At 38.9% G+C, this 21,521-nt stretch overlaps 3 protein-coding genes across 4 annotated transcripts in view; 2 read left to right on the plus strand and 1 right to left on the minus strand.

Moving 5' to 3' along the window:
• The window catches only part of GSTs2 (glutathione S-transferase sigma 2), a 469,518-nt gene that overhangs the window by 349,804 nt on the left and 98,193 nt on the right, over positions 1-21,521 (minus strand). The window lies entirely within an intron of this gene.
• On the plus strand, positions 2,354-10,468 carry LOC114242420 (uncharacterized). 2 transcript variants are annotated; one of them, XM_089737993.1, is made up of 5 exons: positions 2,354-2,670; positions 4,861-5,042; positions 5,282-5,796; positions 8,820-8,941; positions 9,026-10,468. In XM_089737993.1, the coding sequence occupies exons 2-5, from the start codon at positions 4,861-4,863 to the stop codon at positions 9,041-9,043; spliced, it is 837 nt and encodes a 278-aa protein (XP_089594119.1). In that variant the 5' UTR covers positions 2,354-2,670; the 3' UTR covers positions 9,044-10,468. The 2 variants fall into 2 exon arrangements, with proteins under 2 accessions (XP_089594119.1, XP_089594113.1); XM_089737987.1 differs by having other exon boundaries at positions 2,355-2,670; positions 9,014-10,468.
• On the plus strand, positions 13,322-16,742 carry LOC114242423 (uncharacterized). Its single transcript, XM_028173566.2, has 3 exons — positions 13,322-13,413; positions 14,932-15,116; positions 16,179-16,742. Exons 2-3 carry the CDS (start codon positions 14,932-14,934, stop codon positions 16,669-16,671), a joined length of 678 nt encoding a protein of 225 aa, XP_028029367.2. The 5' UTR covers positions 13,322-13,413; the 3' UTR covers positions 16,672-16,742.

Below are 21,521 nucleotides of genomic sequence, written 5' to 3' on the forward strand. Positions count from 1 at the left end.
ATTTTTATGTGTGTTACCTCCATGATCGGTTATTTTTTACACGAAGGAAGAATTACTTGTGTCCCGGGCTTAGCCAGGAGAGATGGATTTAGCAGTTTTCGAATTAACCGTAATGACGTCTATTTAATTTGACTTTGACTCCATTTATGATTTTCTTATTTTATTACCGACTAGCTTTTGCCCGCGACTTCATTTACGTAGAAAGTGAAAATATTTTTGAATAATACAATGTTAAGGCGCTATTTAAGATACCAAAATCACGCTTTTTAACCGACTTCAAAAGAGAAGGTTATCAATTAGCATAAAAAACATTATGGTGAGCCAACCTTAAAATATAGACATATGCAGTCGCGGGCTTTTTTAAGAACTTTTAAAGGGGATAAATTTTATAATACATTATTTTAGCGAAACACTAACCGTTTCCGCAGCACACGCAGTGGAAGCTCTCAAAAAGCAAAACAATGATTTCGAAACATTATTTTTTGGTGCTCCGCTTGTATTGGTCTTAGCGTGATGTTATATAGGCTATAGCCTTCTTCAATAAACGGGCTATCTAACACTGACATTTTTCAAATCGGACCAGTAAAGTAGTTCCTGAGATTAGCGCGTTCAAACAACTCTTCAGCTTTATATTATTAACTAGCGACCCGCCCTCGCTTCGCTTCGGAAACATTAAAACACACATGACACCAAAAAAAAAAAAAAAAAATTAAAAAAGTAGCCTATGTTCATCAGGGACAATGTCGGCTTCTAATGGAAAAAGAATTTTTCAAATCGGTCCAGTAGTTTCGGAGCCTATTCGAAACAAACAAACAAACAAATCTTTCCTCTTTATAATATTAGTATAGATAAGTACTTAGTCTGGCCATAAATACTGTTACAAAGGAAAAAAAAATCTATTGCAAATAGCATTTATTACTTTTACAGTGTGTTAGTTTAATACATAAATATAAAACAATTTAAAGTTTTAATAAAAATTTAAAGCTTATTCGAAGTGGTCTCCATTGGCTGCAATACAGTCCTTTAAATGTTGAGGCCAGTTATCAATAGAAGCACGCACTTTTTCCATGGGAAAATTTTTCACTGCCAATCGTACGGATTGTTTTAGGGACTCCAAATTATCATGGCGTTTAGAGCAAGCCGTACTCTCTAAAACGGACCATAAATCATAATCCACCGGATTAAGATCGGGACTAGACGACGGCCAGTCTTCAGCTCTGATGAAGTCCGAAACGTTCGTTTCCAACCAAGACTGCGTAGACCGAGCTTTATGACATGGCGCCGAGTCTTGCTGGAAGGACCATTCTTGATTATTGAACATGGTGTTGTTAAGGGGCTTCACTACCTTCTCAAGAATGGTATCTTGATACACTTGTGCCGATGTTTTGATACCTTTTTCACAAAAGTATTGCTCAGTCACTCCTTCATAGGTAATAACCCACCAAACCATCACTGATGTCGGATAGTGCCCACGTTGCACTCTGTCGACTAATTGGGAAGCTTCCTTAGAGCTCTGAGCATAAATACGGTCATTTTGTTTGATAAAATGTTGCTCAATTGTAAAAAAATTCTCATCCTTAAACAATTTTTTTCTATGACCTCCCTTTGCGTACCGCTTCAGTAGTTGTTTTGATTTTACCACCCTATTCTCTATTAAATTATCAGTTAAGAAATTACCAGTACGTCTCTTATAGGCTGCAAGTCCTAAGTCATCTTTTAAAATACGCGAAATGGTTCTAGGTGCTATCTTCATCTCCCGAGATAAAATCTTTTGCTTTCGGACAGGATTTCTTCGAATTCTTTCCCGTTACTGCTTTGACAACCTTTTTCGTACGAACAATACGTGGACGGCCAGATCTTTTTCTGTCACAAACAGAGGAGGTCTCATTGCACCTGTTAATAGCCCGGTACACAAACATTTTACTAATACCAAGCGTATGGAGAGTTTTAAAAATTGCATTTGGCTCCATACCTACTTTGTGTAATGCAATCACAGCGATTCGGTTCTCTTTATCACCCCACTCCATTTTAATATTGCAAAATATTGTACAATGTATTGGCGCCAAAATGAGAAAACTGAATGAGAAATCATATAAAAATGACAGATTCCAAATTCAAATGTAATATTTTGTTTATTTTTAATTGTAACTGTATTTATGGCCAGACCAAGTATAGATGATATTTTTTATTAAAGTCGTTATTTTGTTAGTAATTATATCAACAAAGAGAGTAAGTACGTGACGGCGTGAATTTACGGTAAACGCTGATCAAAATGGTTAAGTGGAAACAAGTGGAAAGTAAAAGCGAGCCGATGCGATGAGTTTAGGAGAGCGTTAACGAAACTTACGCGCTCAGTGCGGCGTGGATACCAGCCGCGTTAGGGCACTTAGTACGGGAAAATATTATATATAATATAAACAATACGATAGTTCTGTCGATATTTAAATTATTTCTCTCCCGAATTTACTATTCAAAGCATTCGCATTAAGCTATTTTGTGTACGACAAAATATATTTGGGACCGGCCATTTTAGTACGATACGATTTGAATTGAAAAAGTGCACGAATTTTTTTTTATATTTAATATCGTTTTAGTTATTTACGTTAGTAATGTTTTGTTTTGTGTATTTCTAAGGGTTTTTTTTTTAATTTCCACCGGTTAAATTTAAAGGTGAGTCTGTGTTTAAATATATAAACATTATTACAATTTTTATGACCTTTATGGACAGACGAGTTTACGGCCCATCTGATGATCAGTGATTAACGTCGCCCATGGACAGCAGCTTTGCCAGGAGCAGAGCCCCGACATCTGCGCACGGAGGTGTAGTCACCGCAAGCCTCGTTTGAAGAAGGTACCACACGTAAATAGCCCTAATAGGTTAAAGTGATGATGAGCTATTAATATTAAAATATATTTTTTTTTATAATTTTACACGTAATATTTGTGCTATATTCGATGTTGTAAACAGAATACATTATTACGTACTAGCATCATAATTTTTCCTTTTTGAGTATTACTTATTATCGAGTTAATTAGTGAAACGCCTACCCAATTCACCTTTGCAGTTATTAGTCGATATCAATAGTCTATACCGAATATTATCTGTTATTGTTTTACGTAATTACGTTATATAATTCTGAAATCGTATTTGATTACCGTGTTCAATGAAATTCACTGTAGCTTATTGATGCCGCAACGTAAATACTGCCGGTTATAGATGCCACTACATAACATTTTGAACCGATATTAAAATGACAGCAGACATCAGCAAGACTATAGGTTTCTTTGTTTTGTGTATGGGGGGTAGAAGTAAGGACCATCATCTTGTATAGGGGACAAGTTGAAAAAGTGCCCATAACGTCTTATATGCGGAAACATATGGTATCACCAGTATTTTTCTCATAAATACTGTCAAAAGAGCGTAGTTTTGTTTTTTTAGTTGTACTTATGTTTCGACTACTATTAACAAAATTAATACATAATTTTAACTTACTCTAAAAGACAGATAATGTAACTGGTAAAAAATAAATGCTGCAAATATCATTAATATTAAAAATATTACATGTTGAACCTCTAAAACACTCTCCTGTAAAATTAGTAAGTTTTGAAATTATACAGTTTTAATGCGAGAAGACGATATGTAAACAGCAAGCTATTGTTGGAAAACTCGCCGAAATGGCGCTAGTGTAGTCCGTGGAAATGATACGAATATATATAATAATATAGTAATTTAAAAATGAGTAAAGCGTGTTGCCCATAACACGTCATTACGGATCCTCCTGATCCATTAACGGTGCTTTTAAGTACCACAAGCACCGGTCACCGTCCTCGTCGAACCCGTCGCTTGCGACGAAGGGCTCGACGACTAAATTAAGCCTCAGACACAGCCCACTGAGTTTCTCGCCGGATCCTCTCAGTGGGTCGCGTTTCCGTTCCGGTGGTAGATTCTGCGAAGCATTGCTCTTGCTAGAGCCAGTGTTAGCAACTCTCTCGGTTTGAGCCCCGCGAGCTCAACTACACGTCAAGAAGCTGAAATAATATCTCAAGGCTATTAGCATAGGTAGGAAAAAAAGTAAAGCGTATTATGGTGCTGCTCTTTAAATCTTTCCACTTACTACTGTGGCGTCACCTTAATTGTTTCACTTTCAGCGGATAATTTCACTGAGATGGTGCTTCTTACTTTTACACACATAGTTTGATTTTGGGTGCACAGAGACGAAACTCATAATCTTTATTTGTGCCCCCCACAGAAATGTAATACTTTTAGTAAATATGTATATATGCTATATATGATAAATGATACAAAAAAGAAAAGCTATTTTAGCAACATCAAATGTGAACATCATCAATATAGTTGAATTAAATATGCATTATAATTAAAAGGATAATTAAAAAAAAGTCAATTCTTCATGAAATTTATATGGGACCATTTAATTGCTTAGCTGGACGAGCTCACAGCCCACCTGGTGTTAAGTAGTCACGTGAGCCCGTAGACATCTACAAAGTAAATGCCGCTACCCACCTTGAGATATAAGTTCTAAAGTCTCAGTGCAGTTACAACGGCTGCCCCACCCTTCAAACCGAAACGCATTACTGCTTCACGGCAGAAATAGGCGAGGTGGTGGTGCCTACCCGTGCGGGCCAAAAAAGTACATAAGAAGCTTCTGCTTTCAAATTAAACATAATCATCAAGATCTATTCACCAAGAAAAATACACAAAAAATGAAATCGAATTGATAACCTCATCCTATTTTTAAAGACGGTTAAAACACTTCAATATCATTTACAATTGAGCGGTTTATTTTGATAACAATTAGGGATAAACAAGATTTACCGCCACTAAATACCTATCCGTCTTAGATGTGGTCTCCACTGTTCATCGTGGTATCGTTGTTGGCGTCCATCGAAGCCCACGGTCGTGTTGAATCGCCTCCCTCGCGCGCATCGGCCTGGCGTGCCGGTTTCCCCACAGAACCAGACTATGACGACGACGGCGTCAACTGCGGCGGAATGTGGCATCAGTGGAGCTATAATCGCGGAAGGTACTTACTGCTTATCATTCGACGGGTGTGTGTGGCTTATTTAAGCCAAAGCAAGCACCAATAAAGAATGTTTCAAAATAAGGGTTAAAATAGCTCCTTAACATTCTATAATTCAAAAATATTTTCACTTTCTATTATTATATAATATATTAATAAAATATTATTAAATATTATTAGGTGATGAAAATCAAGAATGTTGAATTCGATTTAGGTTAGTGATTAGATATATAAAATTACAGATGCGGAATCTGCGGGGATCGGTACGACGCGCCGACACCGCGACCCCACGAGCTCGGAGGAAGGTACGGAGACGGCATCATAGTGGCCCATTACAATCCCGGGGCGGTTTTCACAGCGACCGTCCACCTGACCACTTCACATTTGGGCTTCTGGGAGTTCAAACTATGCCCTGACCCAAAGGACAACGCGCAAGATTGCTTCGATCAATACCCCCTTGAGCTAGAAAATGGGGGGACTAAATACTACCCAAAGAAAGGTAGTGTGAGGTACAATGTGAGCTACAGATTACCCCCTGGCTTGGTGTGCGAGCATTGTGTCTTGCAGTGGAGGTATACTGCCGGAAATAACTGGGGAGTGTGCAGCAATGGTACTCAAGGATTGGGCTGCGGAAACCAGGAGCAGTTCGGGGCCTGTTCTGATATATCTATAGGGAAATCGAGGATCGGAAGTAGACCTGTTGAGGCCTCTCCGTTGCTCTACTATTTGAGCAGGGGATATATAGGTGTACATCAAGGTGAGTGACATTTGGTGTTTCATTTTTAAATCAATAATGACAATCTATTCCGAAGGTGGAATTGTTACAATATTATTTACAAATTCATTTACTGATTCTTATTTTATTGGTTGGACTGGTAAATGAGCTCAAAGTCTACCAGGTGTTTAGTGGTTACCAGAGCCTATAGACATCAACAACGTTGAAACACACATTGAAACATGAGCTCTAAGTCAGTCTAAGTTTAGTCCTATATTACCTTCAACGATTATCCCACCCTGTAAACTGTAGCGGCAGAAATAAGCGGAGTCGTGGTACCTACTAATGCGCACTCACTCGACAACCCAACACTAGGAATTACGCCAGTTATGATTTTTTTTTGGTTTGATTTTATTACACGATTTTATAACTCGTTGAAGTCATTCGTGAACTTATGTTGAACACATATTTTATTATTAATAAAATGGTAAAAAATGCTAGCGCGATTTGAACCATGCAATTGTACAATTATACCAGGCGTCTTATCCTTTAGGCTGCGCACTGAATGTTATATGTAAAAACAGCCAATCAGCATTTCCCTATATTTGTCAACAGGCTTTTTTTTTAAATAACCATTGACATTTTTTCGTGCTATCCAACATATAAAAATTGGAATCGTTTTCTTCTGATCTATGTCAAAATTCTTCACCTATTTTCCTTCTACAAAGTAAAAGTACTCTTTACTCGAGTAGTTCCAAATAACCTCAAATCAATAGAAAAGAAAGTACAAATTGAAAGTCACAACGAATCTTCAATGATTTAAGGTTATCGGGTTAGAAAGTTCAAAATTTAATTAAAGTTATTACGTTGTCTGTTCATTTCTTCTAGAAGATTGCACAGAGTGGGAATGAGTTGCTCGCTCCGGGCATTTCAATATTGTAATAATTGTTACGTTATAATAGTCATTGTAAAAATGAATATTTAAAAAAAATCTAATATTTAAAAAAAAAAGACATGCCCGCTTAGTTTCTTGCCAGTTCTTCTCGGGATGGAGGCTAGTTTTTGTGAATTGGCTGTAGCTCTTTTGACGTTCAACAAGTATGTACTTTCATTTACGTTGAATAAAAAAAATTTGATTTGATTTGATTTGAAACGTTGAAATAGCGATGCGTACTCGAAATAGGAATCTGCCTCTCGACACCGATCCTCAATCGTGTCTCGTTTACTAGGTATCGAACATATGGCTTATATAAACATAGACTACGGAATATTTCCATGAAGCTTCAATTGATTATTGGTGCGTCAAACAGTGACCACAGAGCTCTAAATTTACCGCTACGGAAGTAGATGCCTTTAAGTTGTTAGGCTGGAGGCTCCTCGTAGAACTCGTCAACTCCGACGAAGAGTTTTTTTTTTTTTCCTACCTAATCAGGTAGCCTTCAGAGGCTATTTCAGCGGAACCTCAACTAGTAGGTGAGCTCACGGGACTCAAACCTGAGGACGTTGCTAACACGAACCCTAGCAAGAGCCGTGCTTCGACGAGAACAGTGACCGGAGCCACGAAGAGTTCGACGAGCGAACTAACCCATAGACACAGACCACTGAGTTTCTCGCCGAATCTTGTCAGTGGGTCGCGATTCCGATCCGGTGGTAGATTCTGCAAAGTACTGTTCTTGCTAGGGCTAGTGTTAGCAAATTCTCGCAGATTCAGCCCGTGAGCTCACCTACCCGTCCGGATATAATTGAAATAGCCTCTTAGGCTACCAAAGAATAGATAGGGATAAAAAAAAGTTGGAAGCGCTCCGGTAGCTGTTAGCAGATCCCACCCCTCCTACCTGAGCCCGTGCTCGCCTACCTGTCCTGATTAAAAACTGGAAAGGCCTTCGGGCCACCAATAATTGACCTACCAATGTCTTCCTTCGTAAAGAAAAAATTAACAGCTTTACAGTAGACACAGACCCTGACTGAGCTCTCGATGTCCATGATCGACGGTGACACTCATCATCAGGTTAACCGTATTTTCTTTAGCACAGAGTGGCAGTAAAAATAAACATTTTAAGCGGTAATAAATTTTCGAGATATGACGTTTTCTTATCTATGGTTTGGATTGAGAGGGAATGCTCTGTCTCTCTCTCTCGCATAGAATTTGTGTGACGACCATGACGTCATGACTCGCTGTAGTGCCTAAACGTCATTCCTAAATAGATTTCAATGTCATTATCGACAATTGCTGTATTTTTGCTTAGTTTTTTTTTTATGAGACAATCTAAAAATAATCAGTTGATCAGCAGATTAGATATTAATGTAATCTAAAACAACGGTAACACTGAGGTTTTACCGTGCAAAATAATATAAAGAGGCTATAGATAGCTAGGTTTATTTACCAATTAACACTTTGTTTTCTACTATAAAGAAACTATTTATTGAAAGTACTTATTGACGATGTGTTTTTCTTTTCTATTGTTGGCGTTACAGTTTTAATGTTTATCAGCAGTTCTACCTTTAAAACCGGAACAATGGAGATAGAGCCAACCCGTGATGACTCACCACCCTACTACAAATAAAATCTATTCTAGTTTCCATTTCCTTAAAATTTCTTCGTTTTAATAATATCCTTGACATATTTTTCCTAACCCAGTTTCCTCTGCTCTTAGAGAGAATGTTGTGAGCCCGTGCAACCGTTCACTTTGTTTCTGCCACGAAGCCCTCACGCATTGCAGCCTGATGGATATGATAGAACACATTTCAATGCATTCGAGTACGTGTCAGACTGTTCGTGAACTCTAGAGACGGTTTTTTTTTTATTGCCTCTATAGGCAGACGAGCATACGGCCCACCTGATGGTGAGTGGTTACCGTCGCCCACGGACTTCAGCAATGCCAGGGCAGAGCCAAGCCGCTGCCTACCGCGTTTGGCCCCTCTAATGACTACTCAAACACTACCAGACGAATGAGATGGACCATGGGCTCGTCTATCAATCAAGACAACTAGCTTTCGTCATTGCGCAAGTCAACTATCGTCCGGATCAAATAAGCAAAATGTACCTTAATTTTATTTGTCCACAGATCAATTTCACTTGAATAACGACTCAGGGCCATCGAAAATCAATACAAATTTAAATAAAATAAAAGGGAAGAAACGAAAACATAAGAACAAGAAGAAATCGAAACCTCATAAACAGAAGAAGGTAATGTTTTTTTTAGACTTCTCGATAAATGTCAAGAGTGAAATTTAATCTTGTCAAAGTTTAAAATTGCAGTATTACTTACAGATGCTGATTTGGCGCTGAATGCGGACATACTTTTATTTATTATAGCTGACCCGGCAGACTTCGTAGTGTCTCAATCGATAAATAAAAGACCTAAACTTTTGTATAAAATAAACTTAAAACAAACAAAAGGAGGCCGTCCGACAGGGGACACTACAAAGGAAAAACAAAATTGTTATTTTTATTCAACCGAGCGTTTTCATATTTATCTACCTTTTAAACCTTCTCTGGACTTCTACAAATAATTCAAGACCAAAAAATTAGCCACTCAGTCCAGCCGTTCTCGAATTTTAGCGAGACTAACGAACAGAAATTCATTTTTATATATATTATGGATTATTTTTTACCAAAATATTCTGCTGATTGCCTTCAGTGAGAAAATACAAATCATCATCAACAAAAACATCTTCATTAAGATCCTGCTGCAAAAAATCTTGATGCGCTCACGAACAACTGGACTGATGCGCGTTTGATGCATTTTTTATTAAATCCAAAATCGATACAAAGCTTCTCGTTATCGGCTGCTGACACTGGGCATATCAACGATAAAAGTAATTGTGCAAGTACTGTCGAATATTTTGTTCAATACGTCCTACAACACAGGCAGTTAGTTACCTGGACAACGTTTGAATTGATTCATTTTGCAACGATTCACTTTCGCGCTCTTTCCAACGCAACTTAAATCATAGGTCGCGCGCGACATGCTCTCGTGCCTATAATTTAATGCAGCAATTCCGAAATGAAGTTTCCTTTTCATCCTGCAATAACATAGTCGTGTTTTTTTTCTCCTACCTAAGCTTGAGAGCTCACGGGGCTCAAACCTGATGTCGTTGCTAACACTAACCCTAGCAAGGGTAGTGCTTCACAGAATCTACCACCGGATCGGAAACGCGACCCACTGAGAAGATCCGGCGAGAAACTCAGTGGGCTGTGTCTGTGGGTTAATTTACTCGCCGAGCCCTTCGTCGCAAGCGACGGGTTCGGCGAGAAATACATATATTCGTGAGTATACAACTGAGATTAAACTGAGCCTCTTGGGAAGTATTAATATCGTCGTGCCCCTGTAACTACTTCACGGGAAAATCCGTAAACCGACCAACCAACCAAAAATTAACATTAAAAAAATAACAACAAAGCTGATAAGATGATATTGAACGACTTGTGACGATAAATTTGCGTTAACAATTTTTTTCTTCTGGTAATTATAATTTAGTGGTGTGACACTGATATAGCTTTAATCAACTGCAGTTTTACAAATACCTTTTGGACCCCATTGAAAAACGGGTGATTACTTGAATTGAAATGATAAAATTAAATGTAGCTTCAATTTTGAACAGGGATTGAATTGACCATAAGTATTAATTTAGGAATAAGTTCGATTATCAAATAAGCGATATAATTGTGTTAATAATAAGTATGTTTTATTAAATTAATTAGCCATGAAAACTGTTTTATTTTTTTTAACGTTTATCTTCTCATACTCTCATTCTCTTCTGCTTGCTGTCATATCTCGGCATTCCACGATCCATCATTCTCAAAGAGAATCTAAGTATTAAATAAAATATTTATATTTATTGCCTTCAAAAAATCGACGAGTATACAGTTCTGCTGATGCATAACATTAATCAAGATCATCGTCGCTCATGGAAACCGACAATGATAGGGGAAAACTGAGACGCTCTAAAGGATCCTTTGAATTGGATCATTGGAATTTTGAAAATGGACAAGTCAAACCGCTCAGAAACCACAGTATATGAACCTCATCCCAGACATTTTTGGAGATATTATACATTAAACATATCGGCCGATATACCTCTCGGTATTAAATAAAAAATAACTTAAATATAGGTACGTTGTGGTGACTCATGAAGGCACGTTATATTTCTGTATTTTGTTTGGGCCGGTAATTTTTTCCCTACCCAATCCTTGGTAGGCCAAAGGTCTATTCCAACTTCGCGCGGACCAGTAGGTGAGCTCACGGGCCCAACCTGAGAGAATTACTAATACTGGCCTTAGCAGTGCTTTGCTGAATCTACTACCGAGCGAACCACTGAGAAGATCCGGCGAGAAACACAGTGGGGTGTGTCTATGGGCTAGTTCGCTCGTCAAACTCATCCTCGGAGTCAACGAATTCGACAAGTTCGACTTAAAACACCGACAAGACATGTCGCCTGGGTTGGACATGATTAGGCAGAGTACACCTGGGGTATACCCCCGCAACTAACTCTCGCTTCGCTGGTTTCTCCAATAGCTGAATTCAGAGACACTATACTTGGACACCGCTTCCCTTTCGGAAACAAGATCTCAGCACTGTGTAATTGTCTAAATTACTGAAAATTCTAATAGAAATTATGCTACCCTTAAAATTAAAACACATACTTAGTTACTTTTCGATAGAAATATGCTGGACTATCCATCGCACATACTCGTGTCCACCGCAACTAATATAGGATTTAATATAGAATACGCCGCAGTTCAAAAAACCCCAAGGAACCTTAAAAATATCTTCACGTTAATTTAAATACAAACAATCTTAATTCAACTCCTTAGAACTACAATTTTCTACTGTGTTATGGATGCTGAAACGAAACATACGAAAATAGAATAATCGCTTCCAGACTCCAAAGATAAATATTAGAACTTAACTCCAAAGATCCATATTATAACAATGTGAAACAAATAAAATATTATAATATTGAAATATTATTTCAATATTATTGATGGTTTGTATTAAATGTAATTAAATTTTTAAAACACAGCCCACCTGGTGTTAAGTGGTTACTGCAGCCCATAGACATCCACAACGTAAATGCGCCACCCACCTTGAGATATAAGTTCTAAGGTCTCAAGTATAGTTACAACAGCTGCCCCACCCTTCAAACCAAAACGCATTACTGCTTCACGGCAGAAATAGGCAGGGTGGTGGTGGTTCTTAGTCTATGCCGCTAAAATCTAAACGTCTTACGTCTTCAGAGTTACTTCACTGCGTCTGTTCGCCGAGCCGTCGCGTCCGGCAACTACCCTCCTCACACTTAAAAAATAAAACTAGGTGTTCCGCATTCATTCGCCGTCTTTCTTACTCCCCTAACACGACATCTCCTATTTCTCTCCCTCGGTCATGCTACATATCTGTCATTCATCCATCCGTTCCATTCCGTTCCTACATACATGTACCCACATCTAGTTCTACTACAATCTAGAAAAACACAGTTTTTTCGGGCAGTCGTATAAAAACAAATAACCTTGTCTTGTAACACAAAAATACTAAATAATTCGCTAAATCGAAAGGCAGATCCGGCTCCGTGTATTTATCCTTTTCGGATCATTGGTACATTGTGGCAAGTGTATTACGACCCTTAGAATGTATCCCTTCTGACGGCATAAATGTATTCCTGTAAGCTTGATTTATTGGGTGAAAAAATTAGAACCTTTCACATTCAACGATCTCAGCATAGGTCCACCCAGACCCAGACCAATACCGGATATCTCAAATAGAGACACTATTCATATCTGTTCCTGTGGACCGAATGATAAACAGTCGACGTCGCCCTAAACACGTCATTTCGGATCCTCCCGATCTATTAACGGTGCTTTTAGGTACCTCAAGCACCGGTCACCGTCCTCACCAAACCCGTCGCTTGCGACGAAGGGCTCGACGAGTAAATTAACCCATAGACACAGCCCACTGAGTTTCTCGTCGAATCTTCTCAGTGGGTCGCGTTTCTGATCCGGTAGTAGATTCTACGAAGCACTGCTCTTGCTAGGGCCAGTGTTAGCAACACTCCCGGTTTGAGCCCCATGAGCTCACCTACTAGATGTTAATCTAGAAAAACCCCTCGAGGCTAATAGAATAGGTGAGCAAAAAAAAAAGACACTGACGAAATCAGAACCCTATGGTACCAGTAGATTACGGTCCTAAGGGATCACCAATAACTAGACTAAGATCAAGTGAGTTCGGCATAAAAATCGAGGAAGGTAGTAATTAGCTCACCCTAAGAAAATAGACCTAACACATTTCCTATATAGCACATATTTCAAAGTGCCTGGTTTCAAGCAGTCTATATCCAGCGCGTTTAAGTACCTATGTTTTTATTGTTCTGCATGTGTTTTATTACAAAAATTACAAAGAAAATTAAACAGAGGTACAATAACAAATTAATAATTTTATTACTATATTATTTTATAATACGATGATTATCGATGGATTAAACACAAATATATTGTATATGATTCCCCTCTCCGTTTCATAGGAAATAAGATAAGGGAATGATTAATATTTCTTGTATATAAAAGGGGACACTCCTAAGTGCTCATCATAGTCAACGTGTAAAATTGTTTAGATAATTCGTAATATCGAGTGTTTTCAAATTTCAACACAAAACATAAGAAATGTAAGTTTCATTAATATAGCGCTTTTAAGTTATAGGAAAAGTTGGATGAGCAAGCTCGCTGTCTATGTGGCCCATAGACATCAACAACGTAAATAGGCATAGGCTTTAAGTCTCAGCTCTATGGTTCTACCTACGTTTTTCATTTTTTCTTTGAACTCTATTGCCAATACCTTATTTTTGCAAAGGATTTTTTCATAAGCCTAGTCAAGAGATCACTACATGTAAACCACCGCCCAATTTCGACCTAATTTAGAGGTGACCTAAGTTTAAGTGGCATTAGGACAATGACTTCAATATCGCGACTGAAATCGGCAGAATAGTCAAATGTAGTCCACATAACGTTCCATCAATAGGATTCTCTGTTCACTAAGCAACGTTTTTTGCGTTAGAGTTCCAAGTCAGGTGTGATATAAAACATTTTGCATTGATTTAAAAAGTTTACTTAAAATTACGAAATTTCCAGCGAAAAAATGTTATAAATTTCTATGATTCTGTTAAGTTTGAAGTAACCTCACACCATGACTAGAAATAATATTGACATTTGAAATACCCCGAATGGTGCCTAATCATTGATCAGAATCATTTATTTTCCCAACTATAGAAGAGATCAGAAACCCGACTTGTGGAAAATGGTTACTGTTAGTTTATATCCAAATTAGTTATGCTACGACTGTTGATACCAATGATCGGCGATCCCAGAGTGGCAACCACGGCTCCGGCAATCGCTAGGTTTAAAAGCTTAGTGATGGTATTACTGACGAGAGTCCATTCAATCATTTATTTGAACTATGAACTCGACTTCTATGAACTATGGACTATACTTACATACTATCAATTATGGTGTCAAATAATGTTTCATTCGCATGTAAGCCTACAATAGATATAAAAATAAAATAATCGGAAGACAATGTAACAGTTTTTAAAACCCAACCATTGTATAGAAGTTTACTGGTGGTAGGATCTCTTATGAGTCCGCACGGGTAGGTACCCCGCCTATTTCTGCCGTGAAGCAGCAATGCGTTTCGGTTAGAAGGATGGGGCAGCCGTTGTAACTATACTTGAGACCTTAGAACTTATATCTCAAGGTGGGTGGCGCATTTACGTTGTAGATGTCTATGGGCTCCAGTAACCACTTAATACCAGGTGGACTGTGAGCTCATCCACCCATCTAAGCAATAAGAAACAAAAAGGTAAATGTAAGAAAATCTATATATATAAAAATGAATTGCTGTTCGTTAGTCTCGCTAAAACTCAAGAACGGCAGGACCGATTTGACTAATTTTGGTCTTGAATTATTTGTAGAAGTCCAGAGAAGGTTTAAAAGGTAGATAAATATGAAAATGCTTGGAATGAAATAAAAATATCGATTTTGATTTTCCTTTGATGTGTCCCCCGTCGGAAGGATTCCTTTTGTTTGTTTTAAGTTTATTTTATACAAAAGCTTAGGTCTTTTATTTATCGATTGAGGCACCACGACGTCTGCCGGGTCAGCTAGTGCTAAATAAATTTTGATTCCAGATGCAGTTGTCATATTTCCTTGTATTCGTTGCCCTGTTGGCGACTGTTCGTGCACACGGCAGGGTGGTGAAGCCCGCATCTCGGGCTTCGGCCTGGCGTGCCGGCTTCGGCACCAGAATCAACTACGACGACGACGGCAACAACTGCGGCGGCTTCCATCGTCAATGGGAAACTAATAATGGAAAGTAAGTGTACCATAAAACTACATCTCAAAAAATTAACAGCAGCGAGACGCGAGCGATGGGTGTGAGCTTGGAGAGATGACATATGAATGCTTAAATAGAAAAAGAGGACATGCTGCTACGTAGCGACCGCAATAATAAGCTTAATAAGGGCAAAAAAGAGGAAAACAAAAAGTCAGTTAGTATTTTTTTTTATTCACGTCATTATAGGCAGACGAGCATACGGTCCACCTGATGGTGAGTGGTTACCGTCGCCCATGAACTTCAGCAATGTTAGGGACAGAGCCAAGCCGCTGCCTACCGCTTAATACTCTCCACAAGCTTCGTTTGAAGTAGGACATGTCATAGCGCTCGGGAAACACCGTGGAGGGGAGCTCGTTCCATAGCTGGATGGTAGGTGGCAAAAAAGACCTCTGGAAATGCACTGTGGATGACCGCAGTGGCTCCAGGTAGTATGGATGAACTCTACTCCGGTGGCGAGCGGTGCGATGGTAAAAACGAGATGAAGGTATCTTCTCGAACAATTCCTCAGAGCACTCCCCAAGGAACATACGGTACAAAATACAAGAAAAAAGTTTCACAAGAAAAAATATACGTAGAGATTAGATGAATAGCACGTTAAAACTATTGATCCGGCTAAATATTACCTATAATACTAAATCCGGCAATATGCAAATAGTACCATACCCATTTATGTCATTCAAACAAACAAGATAAATTGAGATTATAGTGAGGGGTAGATCTCAGGAGTATTTAAAACTATGGGTTAGTCACCAGCATCGAATTTCGAATTTTAATCTTTCTTTAACACAAACAATTTTCAATTTTAAACGATAATTACATTTAGACGCGGGCGCACGCTAATCACACTCAAAACGGAAGCGCCCGGAACATAGATTATACACTGTTAAAAAAGATGGACATAGATACTAACTATGTATAGCGAGCGGGCATACGGCCGCGAGAGTGACGTACCGGTCGGTTTGCTATAAGATTCAATTTACAGCGCTCATCAAATTCATTATAGTTTAATCATCGATAATCTAACCAAAAATAAATAAACAGATGCGGCATTTGTGGCGATCCATACGATGATTCGCCTCCTCGGCCGCACGAGTTGGGCGGTGCCTACGGTAATGGCGTCATCGTTGCGAAGTACTCCTCGGGACAGGTCATCGACACCACCGTCGAGATAACCGCCTACCACCGCGGCTATTGGGAATTCAAACTATGCACCGATCCCAGCAATAACGAACAGGAATGCTTCGAGAAATACCTCCTGGAATTAGAAGATGGCGGCACAAAGTATTACCCAAAGAGCAGTGGTCGTTACAACGTGAGGTATCGGCTTCCTGCGGGGGTCTCATGTGATCACTGCGTCCTACAATGGACGTACACAGCCGGTAACAACTGGGGTGTTTGCCCCAACGGAACTGGGGCTCTGGGATGCGGGAATCAGGAGACATTCTGGGCATGCACGGATGTTTCGATTAAGCCCGTTGAAGCTTCAGTATCTGGAATGAACTTACCGATCCACGTAGCTGATGATAAGCCATAGTAATTAGTTTTATGATTGCTTTACGTTTGTTGGCCACCGATGATTATAAGAAATAAATTTGTTTTTTTAAACCTGTTTTTGTACATTTTGTTTTAAATAAAATATTATAATGTTGTAGACTTAACTATCCCTAATAAGAAAATTATAGTTCGTCATACGTGGTTACATTTTCGTAACTAATACCCGGTCATAGAATCATATTCCGCGGGCAAACTTTCGAGCTTCTTAAATAGTGAGCCGTAAAAACTTAAGAGAAAAGTTTATGCATGTAACATTCGTAGAGAAGTTAATACATAGCACATTTTCATAGAGAAGCTACCGGAACATACAACCCGATGTCTCGGGGGATTAATGAGTTGATGTTCAAGTTAAGACGTTCATAGGCTTTGCTATACACTTATTATTACATAGGCTGTGAGCTCATCTAAATACAACCCCAATAAACCCTCGTCCTACCCTAAATTAAACAGCATACCCTAAATTATGTTATTACAAAAACACTACCAATTGAACGATAAGGTTCTCCCGGCTGCCAGACCTTTATTAAAATAGCTATTAGATGCCTTATACTTTACTATTCTATCTTATTCCCTATCGATACATATTATTATTATTTTTTTTTATTGCTTAGATGGGTGGACGAACTCACAGCCCACCTGGTGTAAAGTGGTTACTGGAGCCCATAGACATCTACAACGTAAACGCGCCACGCACCTCGAGATATAAGTTCTAAGGTCTCAGTATAGTTACAACGGCTACCCCACCCTTCGAACCGAAACGCATTACTGCTTTACGGCGGAAATAGGTGGGGCGGTGGTACCTACCCGTGCGGACTCCCCCAAGAGGTCCTACCACCAGTGAAAACTTATTACTCATTCTATGCTTAATCTATAGTACGCGCCCGTATAAGCAAAACGCCCGGTCCCGAACACAGATAAATGCTGTTTGTTACAATGATATGGTTTCGGGACGCTGGCCGGGCGCGTGTTCATTGAAGTTATATGTTAGTCTTAAAACTATCGGGAAATAATAAGGCGAAAGTGTATACTATATATGCTTAAAGCTATTTACGTTCTATTGTACGGTAAATCTATGTATACGTTATCAATATCCTTATCTCTACTCTATTTATTTATCTATTTGTTAGATTACAACTCTATATCTATATAACTATGCCTAAATTCGCAAAGCTGTAAGTTAAAATTTTATTTACTAAGCAGTGCTTGGAGAAAACAGGCCGAATATGATGTTTATGTACACCCTCGACTTGGGGATTTGTTCGAGAGTGGACAACTTTTAATTATTACTAGTGGCCATCTAGTAGTTATTTTATAAGTTTGAACGTTAATACGGTTCTATTGTTAAAGACTTTACTTCTTTATGTAGTAGTAGTTCTACTTTTCCGATTGGGAAGGCAAAGGTATCGTACTATACAGCCTAATCTTTTTTTTATGAAAAATGATAATATGAAGTGAAATGAAATGAGATGGGATGATAGGGGATGAAATATAATCTCAGTAAAATTGTGGTTATTTACTGAGACTTTTTCAGTGGACTTTTTGGAGGATCCCGTGTGTGTGTCAAATACATGGTAGCATGTGTAATGTATTTTTTATTGATTTAATGTATTTTTTATGCATAATTAAGAAAAAAAATAGCATTAATCACTCCTCTATAAGTGTGGGAAATTTCATACCCCTCCGTCGGCACGATTTTCGTAAAAAGGGCTACTAAGTTTTTGCTTCACTTATTATTAATATATAAATAGATACCAACATCCTAAAATCACAAAGTAGCCTTTATAGGTAGGGCATGTCGTGATCTCGGACCGGTAGGTACCACTATCCTGCTTGTATCCTGCTTCTTAACACTGAAATGTAGACAGTAAGAGCAAATTTCGACCTTATGTCTCAAGTTTGAAGGCGAAATTAATGTTATGTTCATGAACGCTGGTAATTACTTTAACCTTCTTAAAAAAAGGAGATTATCCATTCGAATGTATTTTTCGTATGTGACGACAAAACCTTTTTTTTGTTGATTATTTTGGTAATTTTTTGCTTAGATGGGTGGGCTAGCTCACGGCCCACCTGATGTTAAGTGGTTACCGGAGCCCATAGACATCTAAATGCCGCCACCCACCTTGAGATATGAGTTGTAGTCTCTATTTTCACAGTACAACGGCCCTTCAAACTGAAACGCATTATTATTCCAGTCGGTTTTTTGAGTATTTTCTCGGGTTTTAACAATTCGCAGACAAAATTAAAATTCAAAACAGTCGTTCGTGACCACGAAAACTATAATGTATTCAAAGGTCGGAAATAATATACGGACAATAGAAAAAACCGTAAAAATTAGTCTTAAATACTCCTCCTCCTTGCGTCGTTCTCCTCATTACTGAGGGTCGTGGCTCCCCCGCTGAATCAACCTCTATTGTACGATTGTTCTCCATCTGCTGCGATCCTTGGCCTCGTGGAGGGCATCGTGGAGCTTGGCGTCCAGACAAGATCGAATTTGGTCTATCCTTCTCGTGGGACTGCGTCCTCTGGGCCTGCGTCCTCTGGGCCTGCGTCTTAAGTACTAAATTTTCATTTTTGTAAAATTTTATATATCACGATATCGAGGTTGAAAGGGTGTTTGGTATAAGCGACATTTATCTTTGTAATTAAAGTACCGTTTTATTTGGGTATTAGCATCAACAGTTCGATGTTTTTAATTGAACTTCAATTAAGTTTACTCCATTGTGAAGCTTTTTGTTATGATATTTTTTTTCCAAATTTGAAACTAAATAGTTCTCTTGTAAAATTGAAAAAATGTCGCTGGAATCAGACAAGCAAATAACAACATCCCTCGTAATGGACTCGACTGACAGTTGACACGAACGATTTTCGCGGTTATTTTCGTCATAGAGGTCACTGACTCGAAACACCTTGAAGGATTTCCAAACGCTTCCTATAGTTGATGTTTGGATCTAGCGTTTAATAAAGATAACAATCTTATCGTCGATCAACGATTGCGAATATTATATACGAATCGAACCGCCAAAGGAGCTCGTATATTTTATTGGCAATTAAAAAAAATTAATACGGCAATAATCATCGAGATTACGTCAAATGATTTCATCGTGTGAATAGAAATAAAATTTGTTGGGATTATTCTAGATGACAAGCGAGAACTCGCCGGGAAGTCGCGTTAATTTCGCGTCACCTGCGCTAGCTAGAATGAAAACAAAAACCACACTTAATAGAAATTGAAAAGTGATTGTTCGCTAGTGGGAATTGAGAGAAGTTTAGTGCTTCCCAAACTTTTTTCGTTTCCTTAATTACATTACTTTTACGAATAACACTCCTATGCGACCCCAGAATCGGATCCCCCGGATCCACTCTCGGTGCTTTTAGAGCCCTCAAACACCGGTCACCGTCCTCATCGAGATCGTCGATCACGACGAAGAGTTCGGCGAGCAAATTAACCCTCAGACACAGCCCACTGGTTCCTCGCCGGATCTTCTCAGTGGGTCGCGTTTCCGATCGGATGACAGATTCTGCGAAGCACTGCTCTTGCTAGGCCTAGTGTTAGCAACGTCACAATTTAGAACCCTGTAGGCTCACCTACTTGTTCGGTGAATCTAGCATGACTCCATAGGTAGGAAAAAACCAATAACCAGTTTATCCACCATTACTAATATAACTAACCCGTACCGTACCGATTATGGGACGTCGCGTACCGCCAGCGCGTATCACAGGTTGAGAATCGTTCGAATAGTTCACTAAAAGTTATAAGTGCAAGTAAAAAATATCTTTTGAAATAATCGTTCAACGTTACTTGTGATTAACTGTATGACCATTAAAAGACGATGACAGTACGCCACATTTTCTGTAAGGTATCTTCCGGTATCTTCCGGTATCCGGGTCACACCCGGTATCTTTTGATCCAGAGGTCAACTTGTGATATGCGTTGGTGGTTTCCAATATTGCCAATTATCACTTAAACGAAAGCTACTTCATTAAAACGCAGTGACAAAACTTCGAGCACGTTTGTGACGGTAGTTATTATACCTAGTCAGGTCATAAATTCTGTCACATGTTTAATGTAAAATAATTGAAACAAGTTTATTCATTATGTAACCATTCATATACCAAAATGAACTTAACAAAACATAGATTCTTATGACACTAAAGTTTATTTAAAATGACCTCCGTGATTTGAATACAGGCCTTCAATCTGCGCGGCCAGTCGTCTATCGCAGCACGAACGAGGTCCATGTCAATATCAGCGGCTGCCTTAATCAAGGATGTCTTGAGTGACTCCAAATTGGGATGAGGCTTTGAGCACGCCTTTTCCTCCAAGTGTTGCCATATCTTGTAATCTAACGGATTCAAATCTGGACTAGAGGAGGGCCAGTCTTCGTGCCGGATGAAGTCGATTTCACGCGCCGCCAGCCAGTCTTGTGTGCTCTTCGCTCTGTGAGCTGGCGCCGAATCTTGTTGGAATACCCAGTGCCTGTTATTGAACATGGTATGAGAAACAGGTTCCACAAGGTTCGTCAGGACTGTATTTTGATACACAACTGCATTCGTTTTTACACCTTTCTCACAAAAATGTACCTCTGTTAAGCCCCAATAAGAAACTCCCAACCATACCATGAGCGAGGATGGAAAATGACCTCGTTGGACACGCGGAATACGGTTGCTCGCTTCTTCACTACTGTGTGCGTACAACTTATCATTTTGTTTGTTGTAGCTCTCTTCTACGGTAAAAATTTTCATCCGAAAAAAGAATTTCCCGATATTTTTTTCCCGCGTACCGCTTCAACAAAGCGCGGCATCTCTTCAGTCTCAGGTCCATTAGACGAG

The sequence above is a fragment of the Bombyx mandarina genome, chromosome 03 (assembly GCF_030267445.1).
Source record: "Bombyx mandarina strain Sakado chromosome 03, ASM3026744v2".
Lineage (NCBI taxonomy): Eukaryota > Metazoa > Arthropoda > Insecta > Lepidoptera > Bombycidae > Bombyx > Bombyx mandarina.